Source organism: Myotis lucifugus, unplaced genomic scaffold (assembly GCF_000147115.1).
Source record: "Myotis lucifugus unplaced genomic scaffold, Myoluc2.0 scaffold_46, whole genome shotgun sequence".
In the NCBI taxonomy this organism is placed as follows: domain Eukaryota; kingdom Metazoa; phylum Chordata; class Mammalia; order Chiroptera; family Vespertilionidae; genus Myotis; species Myotis lucifugus.
The window spans coordinates 7,107,807-7,127,400 of NW_005871094.1; the positions used below are offsets into that span (position 1 = coordinate 7,107,807).

Genomic DNA, 19,594 nt, shown 5'->3' on the forward strand with positions numbered 1-19,594 from the left:
CCCCCTTCCTGTGCAGGACCCTTTTAACTCACCAAAGACATGGGGCACTTCTCCAGCTCCTCCTCATTCTTGATCTGAACATCTGCGATGGAGACGTATTTGTGCTGGGGAAGATAAGACATCAACAAGGGGCTGAGGGCCTCAATCTCATGTGTACCAGCCTCTTGTTTAACTTCCCCAATGACAAGGAAAATGTCCTATTTATGGATCTGTCATCCCAAATAGGCCATGAACTATTTGAAGGCAGGCGTCTTATTCACCTTTGCACCATTAACACTGAGTGAAGTGCTTCATATACAGTGTTTGTTTGTTCCATGTTCCCAATTTGTTGAAGAGCAGCAAATACCTAAGCATTTACCTTCAGCCAGTCAGGAACAGGCCCTTGCCCCTGGACCCCTGCCCGGAGGTTTCTGCTGCATGTGTACGTGTACATGGAGTGATGATGATGGGGTAGGGGAGGATTCAAGGTCTGTGTGTCTTAGTCTTTGTGCTCACACACTTTAGATGTAGAGTAGTAGCCTGCTACTCAATCCTGAACCTTTGGAAGTTAGTTGTCTTATAGGCAGAGAGAAGTGAGAGGAGAGGAAGGGAAGAATGAGAAGAGAGAGAGAGAAAGGTGGAAGGAGGGAAAAGGAATGAGAGGAAGAAAGAATAACCTTCTTATCTATCTGAATGTAGAAAACTGGTAAGTAGGGAGAGACCTGATTTCTTCCTCTTTGGCCAAAACGCCTTCAGGGAATTGTAGAATAGATTCAGAATGTGTCTGGTAGAAGAATCCTGCCCGTACGAGGACCCCACTAATCCAACTTGCCTTGATGGCTCACTATCCCTGAAGACTGAGTGCCCACCCTGGTCACCTGCTTTAGGGTCTTCACACTCTCATGGATGGGCCTGGGCAATCCAACCAAGGTATCTGTGTCCCTGTGAAATGCAAGGCAACTAGATAAGCTTCAAAAGTATAAAGAACGACTCATTCCCCCTGGAGTCACATAGACCATGCCACTTTCAGCTTCCAGATCCCCTGTGATTGCTTTAGGACACAGAAAATTACAGAAATGTTTGGAAATTAGGGTTTCTGTATAGTCTTTTGAGGACTCACTTTGTCTGGGAGTGGCAGGTAGCCCAATGCCACTTTTGACTGTGAAATACCAATAACAATGCCTTCTCAGGTTTTGTAGAGGCCAGTGGGAAGGATTCATGAGGGTGGGGAGATGGGGGGAAAGACTAAATCTGTTCTGACCATGTCTCTTCTTCACAGAATCCTGGCCCATTAGAGCGGGTAGGGCCCCTAGAGACCTTGTAATCCAACACTCTTATGAGGAAATTGAGGCCCAAGAGGGAAATGACTTGTTGCTCAAGGCCCTACACTAGCCAAGAGCATAAAAGTTCTTTTAAGAAACTGGAAGGAAAAAATTCCATGGAAAGAACCCAAAGTAGTTACTGGGAGTTGCCCATGGCCTAATAGTTCTAGGTTGCATCGTGACTACCCAGCAAAATTTCTCATTCCAAGCCACCCACTCTGGCCCCATAAGAACCACTCTATAGCCATTCTGACGATTCGGTCACTTACTGCCCCAGAGTGAATCCGATGAACTTGTTCCTGCTTAGCTCCAAGAAGTGCTCAATGTCCTTCTGCCTGAGAGGACGGTGGAGATGAACCCCAAAGAAGGGAAGAAAAGCAAACCTTGAGAGAGAGAACCTTTCTGGGCTCCTGCCCCTCCAATCGGAGGATCAGAGCAGTTGGGGAAGAGAGCAGCCAACAGAGAGAACTTCAAACCTAGAAGTTCTGACTCTCAGACCAGCTTATTGTGCCTTTAACACAAAGACCACACCACCCTGGGTCTTCAATGATCGAAACCCCAAAGTTCAGGGTCCCTATCTTTCAAACCTACCTGACCTTTGGGGCCCAGGGCAGGCCCTTGGGGAAAGCCACCCGCTCAGCAGAGAGGGTTGCCTGTGAAAGTGGAGGTGGTACCAGAGGGTCCTGTTCTAGCAGGTCTAACTCTCCGTCCAAGGTTCGTTCTCCATCGCCAGCAGACTCCTCTTCCTCTTCTGTGGCTGGTTCCTCAGTCTTAAAGAGATCTCTTTCATTGTAAATGTCCAGGCTGTCCTGCTTAGTAAGGAGTTGCTGGGGTGGGGAAGGAAAGGATGCAGAGATCTCACCCTGGGCATCCTTGTCTGAGGTCACCCCCTCCCCCGCAGGCTGTTAGAAATCAGGAAACATGGAGTAAAAGAACCCAGCTCTTGTGAGAATATCCCTTTCCAACCTCAACCCTACTGTCCCCACCAGGCCCGATCCCAGGACAGGCAGCTCTCAGACAACCAAGCCAACAGACAGGGAACAGAGCACAGATAATCCCAGTCACAGCTACTTAGCTTTCAGAAAGAACTGATGCCATTTTTTTTTTTTTACACCAGCACTTTCCTTCCTAATTATGCTCTGCTTAAGTGAACATTCAATTAGTTTGCCTTCTGTGGGCATACACCAGCTGGCTGACTGAGGAAGAAGAGAACAGAAGCTTGCTGCTAGGCAGAGGGAAGCGAGTTTGGAATTTTAAATTTTGTCACAGAAAGAAAAAGATTGGACAGAAATAGGCCAAAAAGTTAACAGTTACTGCCTCTGGTTGTTAAGATTGTGGGTGATTTTTCTCTCCTTTCTTCTCATTTTATATTTGTTCCAAATTTTCTATAATGAGTAAACATTACTTGATAAAACAAAAAAAATCAAGGTTAAAAAAATCTCACTGAAGAGAATAGGCTAGATAGCTGAGTGCGACTGTCTGGTCCTGACACCGATAGTTGGTGAACTCAGGCAGATCAAGCAAATGAGTTCATGGGAACATGGTTGTCTCAGTGCAACTTGTCATTTCTACCTTCCAGAGATGCAGACTATACCTAGAATCCTAACCTGTCATCTCCCACATGTAAGCCTTTTGTTCTGGGACCAGACAAACGTATGGTTGACCCAGAGTAAACCTTCTTGCTGCTGAGAAAATAGGAAAGTGCCACACATCCAGGTACAGGGATTTTCTAGGAGACCTGTTCAGGTGCTTTGGGTCCTTATACCCTAACCCAGTAGTCGGCAAACTACGGTTCGCGAGCCACATGCGGCTCTTTGGCCCCTTGAGTGTGGCCACGAAGTTTCAATCGCACTGTACGTGTGCGCCCGCACGTGGTATTTTGTGGAAGAGCCACACTCAAGGGGCCGCAGTTTGCTGACCACTGCCCTAACCTAACTCTTGTTCTGGTGCTAAAGAACTCCAGGTGCGGAGGTCCAGGTCAATGACCCTGTGGCGAGACCTGGATCTATAATGCGATATCACAATGTTATATCATGATAGCACAGACATCTGTCAGGGCTGGGGGATAGAAGCCAAAGTATAGACTGCAAGGTTTCAGGTTGGTCACAGGGCCAACCAGGGGCAGGATGAGCTGGGTCATTTACTGCCCTTTCCTCCCACATCCAGAGCAGCTTAGAATCTTGATTTTTGGACAGCTAGTGTCCCACTGTCTGTTTTAGTGCGTACCCTTCGAGAACCACGGCGGCCTCGCAACTTGGAGGGTGGTGGTGCCAGCTGAGACTCCCCCAGGTCCAGAGTATAAGAGGGCGGGGAGGCGGCACGCATGCTCTTCACCACCTGGATACTGTCCTCAGCCAGTGGCGGCAGGCCCAATTCTGCCCGCTTCTGTACTTTGAGAGCCTGTAGATGCTCAAATCCACCGAGGGTAAACTAAGGGGTCAAAAAAAAGGGACAGAGAAGAAAGGGGAAGGGAGGGAAGTCAGAGAGAGCAAGGCCAGGAAAGCATGGGTGGAGAGGAACAGCCACCACTTCCAGTCCCCCTCAGACCCCGAATTAATTAGTAATAATAAAACAGGAAGCGGCAAATGTGGTTACTAGCCCGGTCTGAGGAACTCAGGCATCAGGACAAAGCATTATTTACTGACTCAGGGTTGGAAATATCACCAGAAATTAGGAAAGGGACTCCGAGGGGCCTCCCCTAAAAAAAAACAACCCAGGAAAATGTATCTCCCTCTTTAAGAAACACATCCAGATGCTAAACCCAGGCACTCTATTTCCTCTGCAGTCGGGCGGGGGGGGGGGGGTAACTGTCTCTTGAAGTTGGGGAACTTTAAGAGGCAGTTCCCCCTATAAAGCCAGTCCTGTGGGGTGGGAGCCAGAGATGAAGGATCAGGTTGAATAATTAGTAACAAAACTACAACCATACATTTATAAGGACTTCGTGTTTATCTGGATGGAGGGCAGGCACTAACCCCCACATTTATAGCTAGAGAAATTGAGGCACAGAGAGTTGCCCAAGGTTGTCAGTATGAGCAGAGGCCAGATTTCCCAACTTTTAGCCAGTGTTCTTTCCACAAAACATCAGTTCTATCAGGGGAAGATGCAATGATACCCCAATTCACAGAGTGGCAAATCTTGTCAGTCCAACAGAACCGGATAACCTGCTCTAATGGAGAAGATCTGATTTCTCTAGGACAGCCTAGCCCAGTGATGGCAAACCTTTTGAGCTCCGCGTGTCAGCATTTTGAAAAACCCTAACTTAACTCTGGTGCCGTGTCACATATAGAAATTTTTTGATATTTGCAACCATAGTAAAACAAAGACTTATATTTTGATATTTATTTTATATATTTAAATGCCATTTAACAAAGAAAAATCAACCAAAAAAATGAGTTTGCGTGTCACCTCTGACACGCGTGTCATAGGTTCGCCATCACTGGCCTAGATGTCCCTCCATTGGCTAACAGCTGCCCGAGTCTTCTGCCTAGCTCCTGCCTGCAGAATCAGAATAGAAGAACCTGAGGTAGCAGAGGGCACTGCTGATCTGATGAGTTAGGAGTGAGGAGAATGAGCCACTCACCATGACCACCTTCCAAAGCAGAAGCAGGACCTTCTTTATGGGGAAGTGGGGAGCCAGGCCACTACAGAACTTGGTAACCATGGAGAAAAGCAGAAGGGCAAAAGGCTCCTCATTATGCATGGAGAAGCCTGGAGGGTGTGGAGAGAGGCAAATGAGAAAGTGAGACTGAGGTAAGGGAAAACCTGCCCAGTAATCCCGATTCTGGACACGCTCACCACCCCTAACGAATTTGAGTACCGCCTGACCAGTGACTGCGTGGCTCAGTGGTTGAGGGTCGACCTATGAACCAGGAGGTCATAGTTCGATTCCCAGTCAGGGCTCCATCCCCAGTGGGGAGGGCATGCAGGAGGCAGCCGATCAATGATTCTCTCTCAGCATTGATGTTTCTATCTCTCTCCCCCTTTCCTCTCTCTCCCTCTCCCTTCCTCTCTGAAATCAATTTTATATATATATATATTAATTTGAGTACTTGGTCCTGAGAAGGAGGCTTAGGGAGTCCCCAGAGGGAAGCCCCTCCAGGGCAGGAAGTGAGGCCCTGGAGGTACATGGCTCACCTCCCACAGCTTGGGTAGATACCAAACTAAAAGTAATAGTAATAACGATGTTACTTTCTGGCTGAAGGATTCAATGCATTTTGAGTCACTGTCCCACATCAATGAATATATTTTAAAATCCTGTCGGCTTTCATATCTTATCCCTCTCTGATGACACCAACTTACATTTTTTCACGTGGGATTCGTGATAGAATGGAAGAGGGGTGCCTATCCCCATTGACAACCAAAGGAACTATGGTATAGAGAGGACATTTGGTGCTAGCTCAGACATAGGGGCAATTCAGGCAGGCCCTCATGCCTGCTGTGCCGTATCTCTGTCCTAAAAGGATGTTAATTAAAAATAAAAATAAAAAAGGAAAGGCTGCCTGTCTCCCTTAGGCAGATGTTAGGCTTCCCCTCCACCACCAGCCCCAGCCTCACCCTTCCTGAGGGCCACTTCTTACTCAATTCAGTGCGGAAGGTCTCCCTGGCCGTCCTCCACCCACAGGAGTCTGTTTCTCGCTCCAGGCGGATATTTTCCACCAGTAGGTACAGGACACTCAGCAGCACCCTGGGGTATAGAAGGATCACAAGAGGTGCCCAAGGCAGCTCCCAGCCTACAGCCAGAGACCTCAGTGATGGTCTCTGTGGGAGTCCAACCCAGTGGAATTAGCAACTTCTAGTGGTCTGGGTGCCTCTGGAATTTGAGTAAAGAGTAACCCATCGCTAACCATCCCATTCCAATCCTACGGCTAGCCCCACTCACCGGAGCTCTGTGCTATCAGCAATGGAGATGGCTGGTTTTCGAACAGCGCTGCTACAGGCCTGGCTGTTGCTGCCATGGGAAGGAGGGAGAAAATGAGAACCCATATGGCCTCTTTACTCACTGTGTTCTCACAGACCATACACACAAACATGAGTACCTGCTATTCCCTGGCTATGTAGCTATATAGAAATTGGTCTAGCCCTAGCTGGTTTGGCCCAATGGATAGAGCATTGGACTGAGGACTGAAGGGTCCGGGGTTTATCTGGTCAAGGGCACATGCCTGGGTTGCGGGCTTGATTCCCAGTAGGGGGCGTGCAGGAGGCAGCCGAACAATGATTCTCTCGCATCATTGATGTTTCTAGCTCTCTCTCCCTCTCCCTTCCTTTTTGAAATCAATAAAAATATATTCTAAATAAAAAGAAATTGGTCTAAGGTAAAGGAGCCCATAGAATTCCTCTGTCACCTCAGCATAGGACATGAAGATGGGCAAGGGTAGGGTCTGTGATATTCCCTCCTCTTGTAATCCCCACTGTGGCTAGTACTGTGTTGGACACCAAATAGATGCTACACAACACTTGATGGATAATAAACAGATTGCACCCTATCTAAAACTCCTGGGTGATAGACATGAGATAAAATGAGGGTTCACTACAGTGATAAGAGCAGATAAGGCCACCTCTAGAGCTATAACCCACGAGGGAAAGAATTGGGCACATGATAGGAACTGGCCCTGTCCCTCTTGGGTCATGTTTTCAGCCAGAAGAGCTTTCTTCATGGATTCCAGAGTTAGGATGAGCTGAGAAGGTTTGGATAAAAAGGCAACACACCCAAGATAGGCCTCTGAAGCCCAGGATTGAAGCTGTAAGCGGGGCAGAAGCAGCTGATGAGCCCAACCTGGGGGAGGACAGAATATCAGAGAATATGGCTGAGAGGAGGGGAACTGTCAGTGTAAGCTTTGGACCAACATGTGAATAAACCCAGCTCCACACAGGGGTCTCTATGGTAAGGGACTCAGCATAGGACATGAAGCAGCCTAGGACAGGAAGGGGGTTGTCTCAGCCAGCGCCGCCCCCACCCCCCTAAGGCTTCTTACTCGATTTCCATGTGGAGCAGCTCCAGGAAGGCTGAGAAGGTCCCCATCTGATAGAGCAGGAAGCAGTTGTATCTGGACCAGTGTAGCACATCGACCTCTGAATCACATTCCCCAAAGGTGCCTGAAGGACCAGACAGTGCCACAGGGTGGAGGGGGAGGGACTCTCCCAGTTCTTTCCACTCTGCCCCATGATTTTAGGACCATCTTTCAACATCCTGTCCAATAATTTGGCTGACAAGTGTAGGGCAAGGGCCCCCCAGAACTTCCCAGAATGAAGCAGGGGAGAGGAAAGGCAGACTCCAGTTAGGTCCCATGTGCTCATCAATGGCCGATCTTAAGTTTGAGTTCTCTGAGAAGTAGATCCAGAGGTGAAAATTCAACCACAAGCATTTTATTTAGGTGATCCCAGGAAACACCAGCAGTGAGGTAAGGAAGAGAAGGCAGCTCAGAGCTCAATCCCAGGTGGGGAGAAGCTCTGGGAAACAGTATAAAACACACACCTCGAAATCATCTTACTCAAGAAGGGTGAGGTAGTCGGGCTGTTTGCTCACTATCTCCTGTCAGTCGCTGAGGAGCGCTGCTGGACCAGGGGAGCACATTAATTCCCCAGCACTCCTGGCCACACTATGTGTGCTGCAGAGAAAGCCCTCAGGCAAGAAGGTGAAGGCAGAGGCACCTGGGAGTTGGTCATAGTATCAGACCCAATAGATATGGTTGGGCATTTGTTTGCTATAGTCTTCCCTTCCCCTTATATCATGTCCACTCTCTTTCCTCTCCATTTATGACTTCTATAGTTTTTAGCTCTCAACTCGTCAGTTCTGCCAACAGTCCTCTTATTTATAATTTCAGGGTTAATTTTACTATTCCAATTAGGCTATCTTATTTCTCTTTCCAACACCTGGTAACAGTTCTTTTCTGGAAAACTTTCCTCAATCTTATTGAGTTCTGATCATCTCCAAATTACTCACAGCATCCACTCCTGCTGCTATTTTGGCTTGAACTTACTAAATGCCAACAATAAACAATGCAGAGGGTCCATACGTGCATCTGTGGCACACCCTGCCGTCCCTCCGTGTCAGGGCCAGGTCACCGATGATAAAAGAAGTCTCCGTGCTCAGCTGGTAGTGCTTTGTCAGCTCTGGCCATACTGACACTCTTGCTAGACTCCAGATACGATTATAGCCCAGGTTAAGGAAAAGAGAAGCCATAAGAAATCCTGATATGCCTGGTAAGATAAAGGTTGATTCCAAGGGATCCAGGGCAGTACCTACTACCATCTCATCTTCTTCATAAGCAACAGGTTCCTCCTAGTATGTGACGAGATCTGTCCTTAAAAGGCAGGGACCTTGCTTTTCCAGCATGACCTGCCCTATCCTACTCCTGATAACACCATTTTTATCCCTAGTCTCCACCCCTCTAAAGTTGGCAAAGGTGGTCACTCACCTTGGGCCAGGTAGAGAACAGCTCGGGCCACCTTCAGTCGCCGCTCTCTACTGACCACCTCCAGGCGGTCCAGGAGTCCCATCACATAGGCCTTCTGGGCATCTTCCTCCAACTCCAGCCATTCCTTGCCCTGTACTGGGGACAGGCCATATAGATCCAGTGTCAACCACTGCCTTTCCTTCCTGGAAAAGCTCCTATCAGCATAGCCACCTCTGATCTCAGCTCCCTAGACATTCTTCTCTTTAAAAGCTTTCCTTATTTGGCTGAGGAAAAATAAGGGATGGGAAAAGTAAATGACCCAAAAAGTTCTTGCCTGAACCCACTCTGCTGCCTCATCTTCTTGCACATCCCCTCCATCCTCCACACACAGCTTATACTGTTCTATCTTTCTGTCTTTCTTCAAGGTGTTCCCTCTATATTCCTACTTATGCAATTCCTGTTGATCATTACAGATCAAATACAAAATTACTTCTTTCTCACAAATGCTCCAGGAAGAAGTTCTATCCTTAAAGATACTTTTTACTTCTTTTTTGACACTTACCAGTTTCTCTTGGCCTGAGCTAGTTTTGTGATATACACATCTCCCTTCTGCTATCTAACTATAATCTCTTTGAAGACACTGCAAATTCACCTTCACCCCTGCCTCCTGCATCTCTGGCATGGAACAGGGTACTCACCACACACTTGTTGAGTTGAAAATTGAATTGCCACTGACCAAATAAGGGAACGGAGGTCTGAGAGAATCAGTGTGGACACATGAAATTATTATTAGACTAGAGGCCCAGTGCACGAATTTGTGCACTGGTGGGGTCCAGCCAGCCTGGGCTGGCAGTGGGGTGGAGGGAGGGGACGCAGGAGGTTGGCTGGCCAGCCAGAGGGGACAATTTGCATATTAGCCTTTTATTACATAGTATGCTATTGAGAGTGAGGCAGAGTTGGAAGCAAGGGTTGAACATTAAGGTTAAGGACTAGGCTAAGCACAGGGTTCTACCAGTCAGCAGGGCACCAGCCCAGCCTCACCTCCCCATCCCTCTGCCCTCTTGGCCCTTTACATCAGGAAAGGGGACACAGCTCAGGCTTCTCTTGCTTCCACTCCAGGGCCTCTCCCCCTGAGATATAGGAAACTCTGTCCCCTATGCAAGGGGGGATGGAGAAGTTATACGGTTATGGAGCGGTTATGGAGCGGATGAAGAAGGATCATACTTTGTTTTAGTTTTTTTTCTAGATCAGGTGAAGGTATCATGAAGAAAAAAAATAAGGGTCTGGAATCACCTTGAGTCTTGAAATCTTCTTCAAAGCACCTCCTGTTAGTGGTGAATTCCAGGTTTTCAGTGTAGCTATACAATTCTGTGCCAGGAAAGACAGGACAGAGTTACAAACATTTAATAGACCCTTACTGAAGGGGTCTGGAGTAGAGAGGGCAGCATGAAAGAGCTAAAGCTTCCAATACATTCCTGTGTCCAATTCAATCCAGAGTCAGCTTCCTCCTTTTTGGAGCAGTTAAAAATAGCCACTTGTGTCCCTGGGTGATTAAACCATCAAACCTGTCCTCCTCCTGCCAGCTGGCTGACACAGCAGAGAAGGCAGGCTTCAACACTTGGTGAGGGCCAGGAGGAGGGTTGGAGCTGAGAGGGCTTAATGTTATCACTCCTGTTTCTTAGGGCTGCAACCCCTCTGTTTGTCAACCCAGACGGGGGTTACCCAGTCTCTAGGAAAGAGGAGGGCAATACAACTCCTGAGACTCAGAGGCCAGGGTGAGGGCTGAAGAATATGCATTAGATGGCTCTTTGGGGTTGGAGCCAACTCATTTTCTCCCTGCTAAGTTTCCTCGAAGGGTAGAGAAGTTTAGGTTCCTGCTCACAGCCACCCGGGCCCCGGAAAATCTAACTTTGCTGACAGTAGTCTCTCAATACAAAATGCTCATAAGAAATATAAATGCCCTTTCCCCTACACACACACACACACACACACACACACACACACACACACGTCAGACAATTATACCAGTACCCTCATCTTACAGAGGATGAAGAACTGAAGCTAAGAAATCAATAGGTGATAAAACAGATTTCCTCAAAACCCTGTTCCTTAACCGAGACCCTTGCTGGAAATTTAACTAGATCACAAATCAAGAGAAATTCACTTATGTTCCAGCCAGTTGTCTAATGGCTGAGAAACACCTTGTCTTGGAACCAGAGATTTTTTTAAAAAAATTTTAGAGAAAGGAAGAGAGGATGGGGGCGGGGGGGGGGGGAGAAAGAGAGAGAGAGAGAGAGAGAGAGAGATTGATTGCTTCCTGCATGTGTCCCAACCAGGGATAGAAACAGGCAACTTGGGTATGTGCCCTGCCCAGAAATCAAGCTCCGCCACCTTTTGGTATATGGGAAGATGCTCCAATCAACGGAACCAGGCTGGGAGCCAGGGCTTTTGAGTCCTGAGTTCCAGAATCCTGGAGAGCAAGTCCCATCTCTGAACCTTAAATTCTTCAGTCATTATTGGATTGTGTGTGTGTGTGTGTGTGTGTATGTGTATTTAAGAGTAGAGCACAAACCCAATCAGAAAAGGGAGCGGTTTCTTAGGTACTAAACTTTTTTGTTTTTATTTTTAAATTTTAGATCCTGAACTTTCATATACAGATACATATAGAATACATATGACACCTGGGTATCATCTACCCAGATTAAACAAATATTAACACTTGTCATATTTGCTTTAGACATCGAAAGTTCCCTCTTCCTCTCCAGGCTATTTTATTTCCCTCTCTAGACGTAACCACAATAATGAAATCGGTGTATATGCTTCACACGCCTATTTTTATTCTTTTATTACCTATGTATGTGCCTGTAAACACATAATATTGTTCTGTTTTAAAAGTTTTTATCCAAGCAGTATCTATCATATTGTATAAATTATTTTTTCTTAGAAACCCTTTTTATTATGTGTCTTTCAATAGTTTTTTATATAAAAAACAGCATAAACACATCCATTCACTTTATGGATACTGCTCTCAAACAAATGTGCAACTGCACTGCCTAGAAACATCTTTTAGACTCATGTTTATGCAGTTTGAAGCATGTATAATTTTTTGTCATTGTTTCTTTCCCCGTTCAACATTGTTTTTAATATTTATTCATACTGAAACATATTGATATAGATCGATTATTTTAATGACTAACTGATAGTTTATCCATTCCCCTACTAAGTTGTTTTACATTTTCCACAATGGCTGCAATAAATATCTTTATACATGTTTTCTTATGCCCAAGTGTTCTTAAAAAGTGTACATTTAGGCCCTAGCTGGTTTGGCTCAGTGGATAGAGCATCGGCCTGTGGACTGAAGGGTCCTGGGTTCGATTCCAGTCAGGGGCACATGCCCAGGTTGCAGGCCCGATCCCCAGTAGGGGGCATGCAGGAGGCAGCTAATCAATGATTCTCTCTCATCATTGATGTTTCTATCTCTCATCTATCTCTTTCTCTCTCTTCCTCTATGAAAATAATAAAAATATAGTAAAAAATAAAAAGTGTATATCTAGACCACTGAGTCATAATATGTGTAGGTTTTCAACTTTGCTAGATATGGCCAAACTGCTTTCCAATTTTATTATACTCTGCTCCCTCATGCCAAGCAGTGTATAAAAGTACTCATTTCTCTGCGCCCTCACCAACCCTAGGCTTTTAAATTTTGCAATTTGATGAATGTAAAATAATATTGCATTATTTTAATTTGCTTTTCCCCATTTACTAATGTAGTTGAACATCTTTTTAAATTATTATTATTGATTTCAGAGATGAAGGAAGGAGAGGGAGAGATAGAAACATCAATGATGAGAGAGAATCATTGATTGGCTGCCTTCTGCATGCCCCCTACTGGGGATCAAGCCCACTTGATCCTTGACTGGATCAAACCTGGGGCCCTTCAGTCCACAGGTCAGCGCTCTATCCACTGAACCAAACCAGCTAGGGCTAGTTGAACATCTTTTCATGTATTTATTGACTGTATGGTTTTCTATTCTATAAATTCCTATTCATATTCTTTGACCATTCTCTTATCTCCCTCCCTCCCTCCCTCCTTACACACACACACACACACACACACACACACACACACACATTTTGTATTCTAATTTTTTGTTGGTAATTAAACTTAGCTATTTCAAAATTTATTCCCTGTACTTATTCACAAGAACTTCTTTAAAAACATTTGTCTCTTTTCTTTGAAAAAATCATATCTCAAAGTATCACTTCCACGTGACAGAATATTTAACTTTCACACCATCTCCACCCAAAGCTCATTTATTAATAACTGGAATTCACAGCACGTGTAACATGGAGGCCCTTAATGTGAGGACATCATGTTTAGCCTAAGCTAAAAACCCAGAGAGAAGCAGCCCAGCACTGGAAGGAGAATGGGATCACACAGCTCCTAGAGGTGATATGCCCAGCCTTGCTCAGCTGGCCAGCTGTCTATAGAGCTTTTCTTCAGCCATTGCTGAGATTTATTTAAAGGGCAGGTATTGAGGGAAGACAGCCAGATAGAGCTAGAAGATAAAAGGAGATAGAATGGAATAGAGGAGAGGGTGGCAGAAAGAAGGGGGCATGCAAAGATACGAGTGAATATGGTAAGAGAAAGAGAGGAGAAATAGGAGAAGATGGAGAGAAAACAGATTTGAGAGTGCCCAAAAGAGAATAAAGAGTGTGAGCGGAAAAGAGTGACAGAATGAAAGAATGGAGAGTACCATAGCCACGGGAGAATTCACAGAAAGAAATGTGAACAAAGAGATATTTACCACTGAATGGTGGCGAGAAGAGGGAATGTGCAGAACAGCTTTTGTTCTATAGCCACTTGTTGAGAACAGACAAGCTGCCAAGGGAGATGACAAGCCCCTTCCCTCTCCCTCTTGGCCACCTTCCACTCTCTACAGACCCATCTACCTCATACCTGACAACTCTGCTGCATGCCCATCTGCATCTCCATACTCAAATTCCAGAGTGGGGCAGTCCACAGAGCCCTGTAATGGAGAAATCTTTGCGGTAACTTGGGGAAAGGGTTGACAAAAGGAGATTATACCCTGATTTCATCCTCGTCTCCTCTTGGAGGCGAAGGTTAGATCAGGGAGGCAGCTAGAAGAGTTCCATCTGTGCCCTTCATCTAAGAGGTAACCTTCCACAAGCCAAAATTTGATGCTCCATGCTGGGAGGGGCTGAAGATTCCTATGTACAATCAGAAACTGGGTAATGGGCCAGGATTGTGAACAGATATGAAAGGTATAATCTGTGCCCATATCTGATCTACATAAACACAGACCAGAAGAGCATCTAGCTGATCCCCAGAAAAACGCGATGGACAAAAACAAGAGGTGAACTGTGTTCTAACTTCAGCTCTGTCATTAACCCACTATATGGTTTTGGGCAAATATCATTCTGTGGATCATAATTCCTCATCTGTAAAAATCGGTCCTTCAGCTATAATGTTCCAAACTTTAGGACTGTCAAATAAGGTAGCATTTCTGCTCCACTCTGTATTAAAGACTAGATTTCCGATGATTGTGTGTGTATAAATTGTTTTAATATAATCCCCTAACCCAGTGGTCGGCAAACTCATTAGTCAACAGAGCCAAATATCAACAGTACAACGATTGAAATTTCTTTTGAGAGCCAAATTTTTTAAACTTAAACTATATAGGTAGGTACATTGTTATTAACTTAATTAGGGTACTCCTAAGGCTTAGGAAGAGCCACACTCAAGGGGCCAAAGAGCCCCATGTGACTGGCGAGCCGCAGTTTGCCAACCACAGCCCTAACCTCTTTAAGCACTTTGGGGTATATTCCTACAGTATGTATTAATCTATCTGAGTTTTTAAAATTTTGAATCTCAGCTCTGTGACATACTGTCACATATTATGTGATCTTGAGCAAATTACCTAACCTCTCAGTGTGGTGTAAGAAAATATATTTAGTCTTTGCCCCAGCTCCCTCCCATTTCTGGCACAGAGCTCCTAAAACCTCTGGAATTTCCTGAGTGATGGGAGTGTCTGATATTTATAAGGGGCCTTGTCAACCACTTGTGTTGAAGCTAATGAGGTGACTCACAGGAACCCAAAGAGTTTCAAAGGAGGGGCTGGCCCTACCTCAAGGGAGGGGAGGAGGCTGGAGACTGAGTTCAATCACAAGGCCGGTGGTTTAATCAACCATGCCTAGGTAATAAAACTTCATATTAAAAACCATGAAACAATGAGGTTTGGGCACACAATGCCCAAATTATCCTCATTTTGCCACAAACTCTGTCAAGGACTTTGGGAACCAATTAAACCAGGAGATCTGGCTCCAAGAGGCCAGAGGTGAATCCTTTGGTAAGTGAAGAATCTTTTTATTAAGCAAATGATTATCATCTAACTTTCTTTTTAGGTCGAGAAGTTCATACCTAAAAGCCATCGTGAAAGGGTAGGTCAACAGTGCCCTATAAACAGTGACATGTACATAGGAGACTCTTGACTTATGCCAAATACTCGTCTTTCAGGAATTCTTTAGAGCCCCTAGAGAGGAAAGAAAACCATCTCTCCTGAGGACTCTCCTACACGGGAAAGCAAGAGGAGGGAGGGAAGGAAGAGCCCGTGGTCATCTGAGGCTGGCACCAGGGTGTTTGTTGTAGTGATACTGACAAGTAGAAGCAGCTCTCCTGCTGCAGTAGAAGGTAGGGGAAAGCTAATCTTTCCAGCCAGCCTTTTGGCAGGCAACGAGCCCAGATAGAGAGGATCATTGCAGTTGCTCATTTCCAAGCATGGCAAGTGCAGCTGCAGGCAATCGGGAGGTAAACTGCAGTGCAGGTGGAAAGCTCCGAGTCTCTGGATACTGAGCTCACTGGCAAAGGTAAAGTACTATCAGAGCCTTTTCCTGAAGCAGTGGTTCTCAACCTTGGCTGCACATTAGAATCACCTGGGAATCTTTTTAATATCCTTATTTCTGGGCCTCATCCTCCGGAAATTCTGTTTCTTTGTTACTAATGTTGTGGCCCCAGCCCATAGCAAAGACCTAAAGGAAGACTCAATAGGTAGGGACAAGGCTTCCGGCGTCAGGAGGAGTTTCAATTCCCTCAAAGAACATATCATTCTGAAATTATGTTAGTTATTAGCATACTGTCTGTCTCTCCACTCCCACTGGAATATTAGCTCCGAAGAGCAAAGATGTTCTCTTGTTCATGGCTGTATTCCTAGCACCTAAGATAGCGCTGGGCGTATAGAATGACTTCCCTCCCCCCAAAATACACCACATTGGAGTAAGAACAATGTCTCTATGGGGGAAGGAAGCAAAGGGTGCCCTAAAAGGCCAGATTGGTACTGAGGCGGGGGGAGATGACGTGGTGGATAGAACCCTGCCTGATCTATCAAGGCAGGAGGGCTGTACTATGCCTCTGAAAGACTTGGGGGCCAGTCTTTTCACCTCTCTCTACCTCTCTCTTTAAAAAAATGGGATGGTTTCCTCCTCTGTCTGTATCAAAACGGAAAGCATACACGAAACCCCTTTGGAAACGGTGAGAGAACATTCAAACAGTAAACCCTGGACTTGGATGCTTAAGGCCGGGCACTCAGGTCCAGCTCTGCCCCTCCATGTGGCGATGTGCAGTGCTAAGAGCTGCTCCGAACCGACCAGTGAACTGCACGGTACCTGTGCTGCATTAGACATTTTACACTCAATTATCTCACTTTGGCTTTATTACAACCTCCCCAGGCACACCGTGTTAACCTCATTTTACAGATGAAGAAACTGGAGCTCCTGGAGGTTTGGCAATTTGCCACGAGTCAACACCGGGAATAAATGGCGGGGCTGGGATTCAAAACCTGGCCTGCCTGACTCCCAAGCTCGGTACTCGTGGCCCCTGGGCCAGATGTATGATCGTGGCCAAGTTACTTCTGTCTCTTTCACGTCTGTAAAGCCAAGGGCTAACCCGGGGGATCGCTACCGACCCTTCCACACCTGACATCCTGTGGTCTGTTCTCCTGGTCCCGCTCAGACCCAGTTCTGCTCCGGGCTGGTGATGGAGACTGGCTGGAGGAGGGCGGGGTGGAGGGGGCGGGGGGAGGGGGTGATATGAGCCAATCCTTTCATCCTCCTGGCTAGGGTTTTATTTATTTATCTATTTATTATTAATTAATTTATTTATCTATTCATTTATTTATTTTTCCAGAAGAGGAAGCGACCCAAACATGCATACTCCTATGTGCGGGTTTGGCTCCTGGGACAGCCCCATGCGCTCACTCCTGTGCCGGCCCCGCCTGAATCCTGTCTCATTAGCCCTCCAGGTAGCGGTCCCGAGGTCGGTGGAGCCTGCCCCCCACACGGGGGCGTGGGAAGGGGAAGGCAGAGGCCCGCGGCGCAGCGGGACCGGCTCGGGAGCCTGGGTGGCGGCAGCGGCCCCAGCCCGCTCCCCTGCCCGGCGGCGGCGGCGGAGCTCCGGCCCCCACCCCTCGCGCAAGTCCCCGGCGGGCCCGCGCCCGTTTGTCCTTTGCTAAGGGAGTACTGGTCTCACCTGGAGCTGCAGCTGAGAGCGAGATAAATCATTGAAAAGTAAGTGTTGCTCGACATCCGCTACATAACCCAGAGCGGAGGTCAGGGGGCTAGAATCCCCCGCCCTGCTCGTCCCAGAGACGGGGGGCAGGGGCAGGGCCTGCAGAGCCCAGAGTCCAGGCAGGGCCGCACCGCAGGCCCCGCTTTCGGGGGGACTCGGGGCGGGGGGGGGGGGGCCGGGCCACAGCCCCGCAGCCGCCGCCTCCCGCCCGCGGGCACCTCCCGGACCCCACAGACGCTCTCGGGGCTCCTCACCTCTGACTCCCGCCGCTGGCTTCGGAACACTTCCCGGCCCTTGGGCGGCGCCTGCTTCCCTTTGCCGCCGCCGTTGCCGTTGCCATTGGCGGGCGGGCTCCCGGCCCCCGGCGCCACCGGGTCCTCCATGCGGCTGCTGGTCAGGGGCTCCGCTCAGCTGCTCAGCGCGCTCTGCCCGAGGCGACCCCGCCGCCGCGCGCCGCCGGCCCGGCCCCGCCCCCTGAACAGCTATTGGCTGCGGCCGCTTCCCGCAGCCCCGCCCCGCAGTGCAATTGGCTGTTCGGCCCCTTGGAGCGGGGTTTGGAGGGGGGCTCTTCCCAGGGAACAGCCCCGTCTTTTCTCCGTGTCCTGCGGCGCCGCGGGTCGCGGTGGGCTCCCGGGTGGGCTCCCAGCTCTGCCTCCCGAGTTCTGGGCGCGAGCTCACGGCGTTACCCCTTTGCTTCTCTCTCGGGGTCTCAGCACTCACCTCCTCCCAAAGAGCGACCTTTTCGGGGAGCTCTGTGCTTCACCGCCCGCGCCACTGCAGCTGCTGCCCCGTGACCACAGACCTCTGCCCCCGACCGCACGCGTCCCACATCCGCTTCCACCGCAGGGAAGGGATGGCCCCGCCAGGGGGCCAGGGACCGCTCTGAGTGAGGACTTCGCTGGGAGACTGGGGGTTCAGGGGTGAGGCGGGGCGTTTTCGCTTCACTGAAACTGCGGGTGCCTCTCAGGGCCGCTCCTGGTCATCTGCCTTTCCCTGCAGAAGTGGGCACCTTCCCCATGTTGTGATCTGGGGAGTTAAAATGGAACGGAGAGCGAGCGCTCCCGCCCCACCCTCACCCCGGTCTAAAGCTTCATTCTTCTAAGAGCCTTCCTGGGGGCAAACGAGGCTGCGAGGCTTGCCCAGCCTGGAATTTATCTAAAAAGCAGGGTGGGCACGCCACACAGCCTCGTTTGCCCCCAGGAAGGATCTTAGAAGAATGGAAATAAATAAATAAAAAGCAGTAAACGTGATGGTAATAGTAGCCCCAGGTAAGCAGCCTGGGGAGAATGGGTGGGATTGGTGGGTGACCTGCCACTTTTCCCAGGCATTGCACCAGGGACCTTTCAGGTATATCACACCGCTCGCTGACAGGTTGTTTTCATGAATCCAATGTCACTGGTGAGGAAGTCGGGACCCACAGAGATGAATTACCCCTTGAAGTTCTCAAGGCATCATATTCTGTCTTGTTTCAGTGCCTTCGGATGTGCTGTTCTCTCTCTGGAGGAACTTTCTGTCCTCTTGGCTAACTTCTGTTCTTCCCTACAGGTTCTATGTAGTCATCACCTCCTCCTCCAGGAAGCCCTCCTTTTGACCCTCCTCAGTCCTTCCAGGCGGTGTTGGTGTCAAGCCAAGCCAGCCTGGGTCCAAAATCCTTCTGTTTTCCACTATATCCCAAAGGGAAGGGCCTGTTACTCCCCAGTTTCTTTCTTAGGCACAATTCTGTTCCTTTCTTAAACCTATCCTTCTCTCACATTTTCCTCTGCTGGTTAGTAGGTGATAGATCAGGCGGAGTTGAGAGAGCGAGCCGTCCTTGGAGCGTTCCGAGTTCCTTTTTCTCCCTGGCCCCCAACATCTTATTGCACCCTCTCATCATTTTCCCTTTCCTTTCTTATCCCCACCTCTCACCCTCCGCCTACAACCTGGATAAAAGCTCGAGAGTAGAACCAAGTTTAATTCATTTTTGTATGCCTCGTTTATGTATTGTTAACATAGGGTTTATGTACTATTGACTGAAAAATTATTTGTTCTGGAGGCTGTCCCGTGCATTGTAGGATGTTTAGCAGAATCCCAGGCCTCTCCTCACTAGATGCCAATAGTCCCGCCCCCCCCCTTGGGTGACAACCAAAAGTCTCCAGATATTGCAAAATGTCCCCAGAGGGGCAATATCTTCTGGGGTTGAGACTCACTGGCTCAGCAGAATTGAATTCATATGAATTTCCAAGAAAGTCCCTGGCTCAAGGCTGAAACTATTTGATTTTGGAATTCTTCTCAGGGTATAATTTGTTAAACTCTTAAGGACTCGTACTCTGCTTTAA

At 47.9% G+C, this 19,594-nt stretch overlaps 1 protein-coding gene across 3 annotated transcripts in view; it reads right to left on the minus strand.

Moving 5' to 3' along the window:
• STRIP2 (striatin interacting protein 2) overlaps positions 1 to 17,662 on the minus strand; it is a 44,893-nt gene extending 27,231 nt beyond the window's left edge. Inside the window, exons 1-13 of one of the 3 annotated variants that reach the window (XM_006088366.3) lie at positions 17,534 to 17,662; positions 13,656 to 13,725; positions 9,989 to 10,063; positions 8,717 to 8,851; positions 7,274 to 7,394; positions 6,181 to 6,249; positions 5,879 to 5,985; positions 4,882 to 5,009; positions 3,528 to 3,731; positions 1,893 to 2,128; positions 1,571 to 1,636; positions 858 to 921; positions 33 to 104 (exon numbers count right to left, since the gene is read on the minus strand). In XM_006088366.3, the coding sequence (XP_006088428.1) occupies positions 33 to 104; positions 858 to 921; positions 1,571 to 1,636; positions 1,893 to 2,128; positions 3,528 to 3,731; positions 4,882 to 5,009; positions 5,879 to 5,985; positions 6,181 to 6,249; positions 7,274 to 7,394; positions 8,717 to 8,851; positions 9,989 to 10,063; positions 13,656 to 13,725; positions 17,534 to 17,662 (1,476 nt within the window). Of the gene's footprint in view, positions 1 to 32; positions 105 to 857; positions 922 to 1,570; positions 1,637 to 1,892; positions 2,129 to 3,527; positions 3,732 to 4,881; positions 5,010 to 5,878; positions 5,986 to 6,180; positions 6,250 to 7,273; positions 8,436 to 8,716; positions 8,852 to 9,988; positions 10,064 to 13,655; positions 13,726 to 17,533 lie in introns of those variants that run through there. The other 2 variants (XM_023753531.1, XM_023753530.1) reach the window with 2 other exon arrangements.
• Positions 17,663 to 19,594: the final 1,932 nt, after the last annotated feature.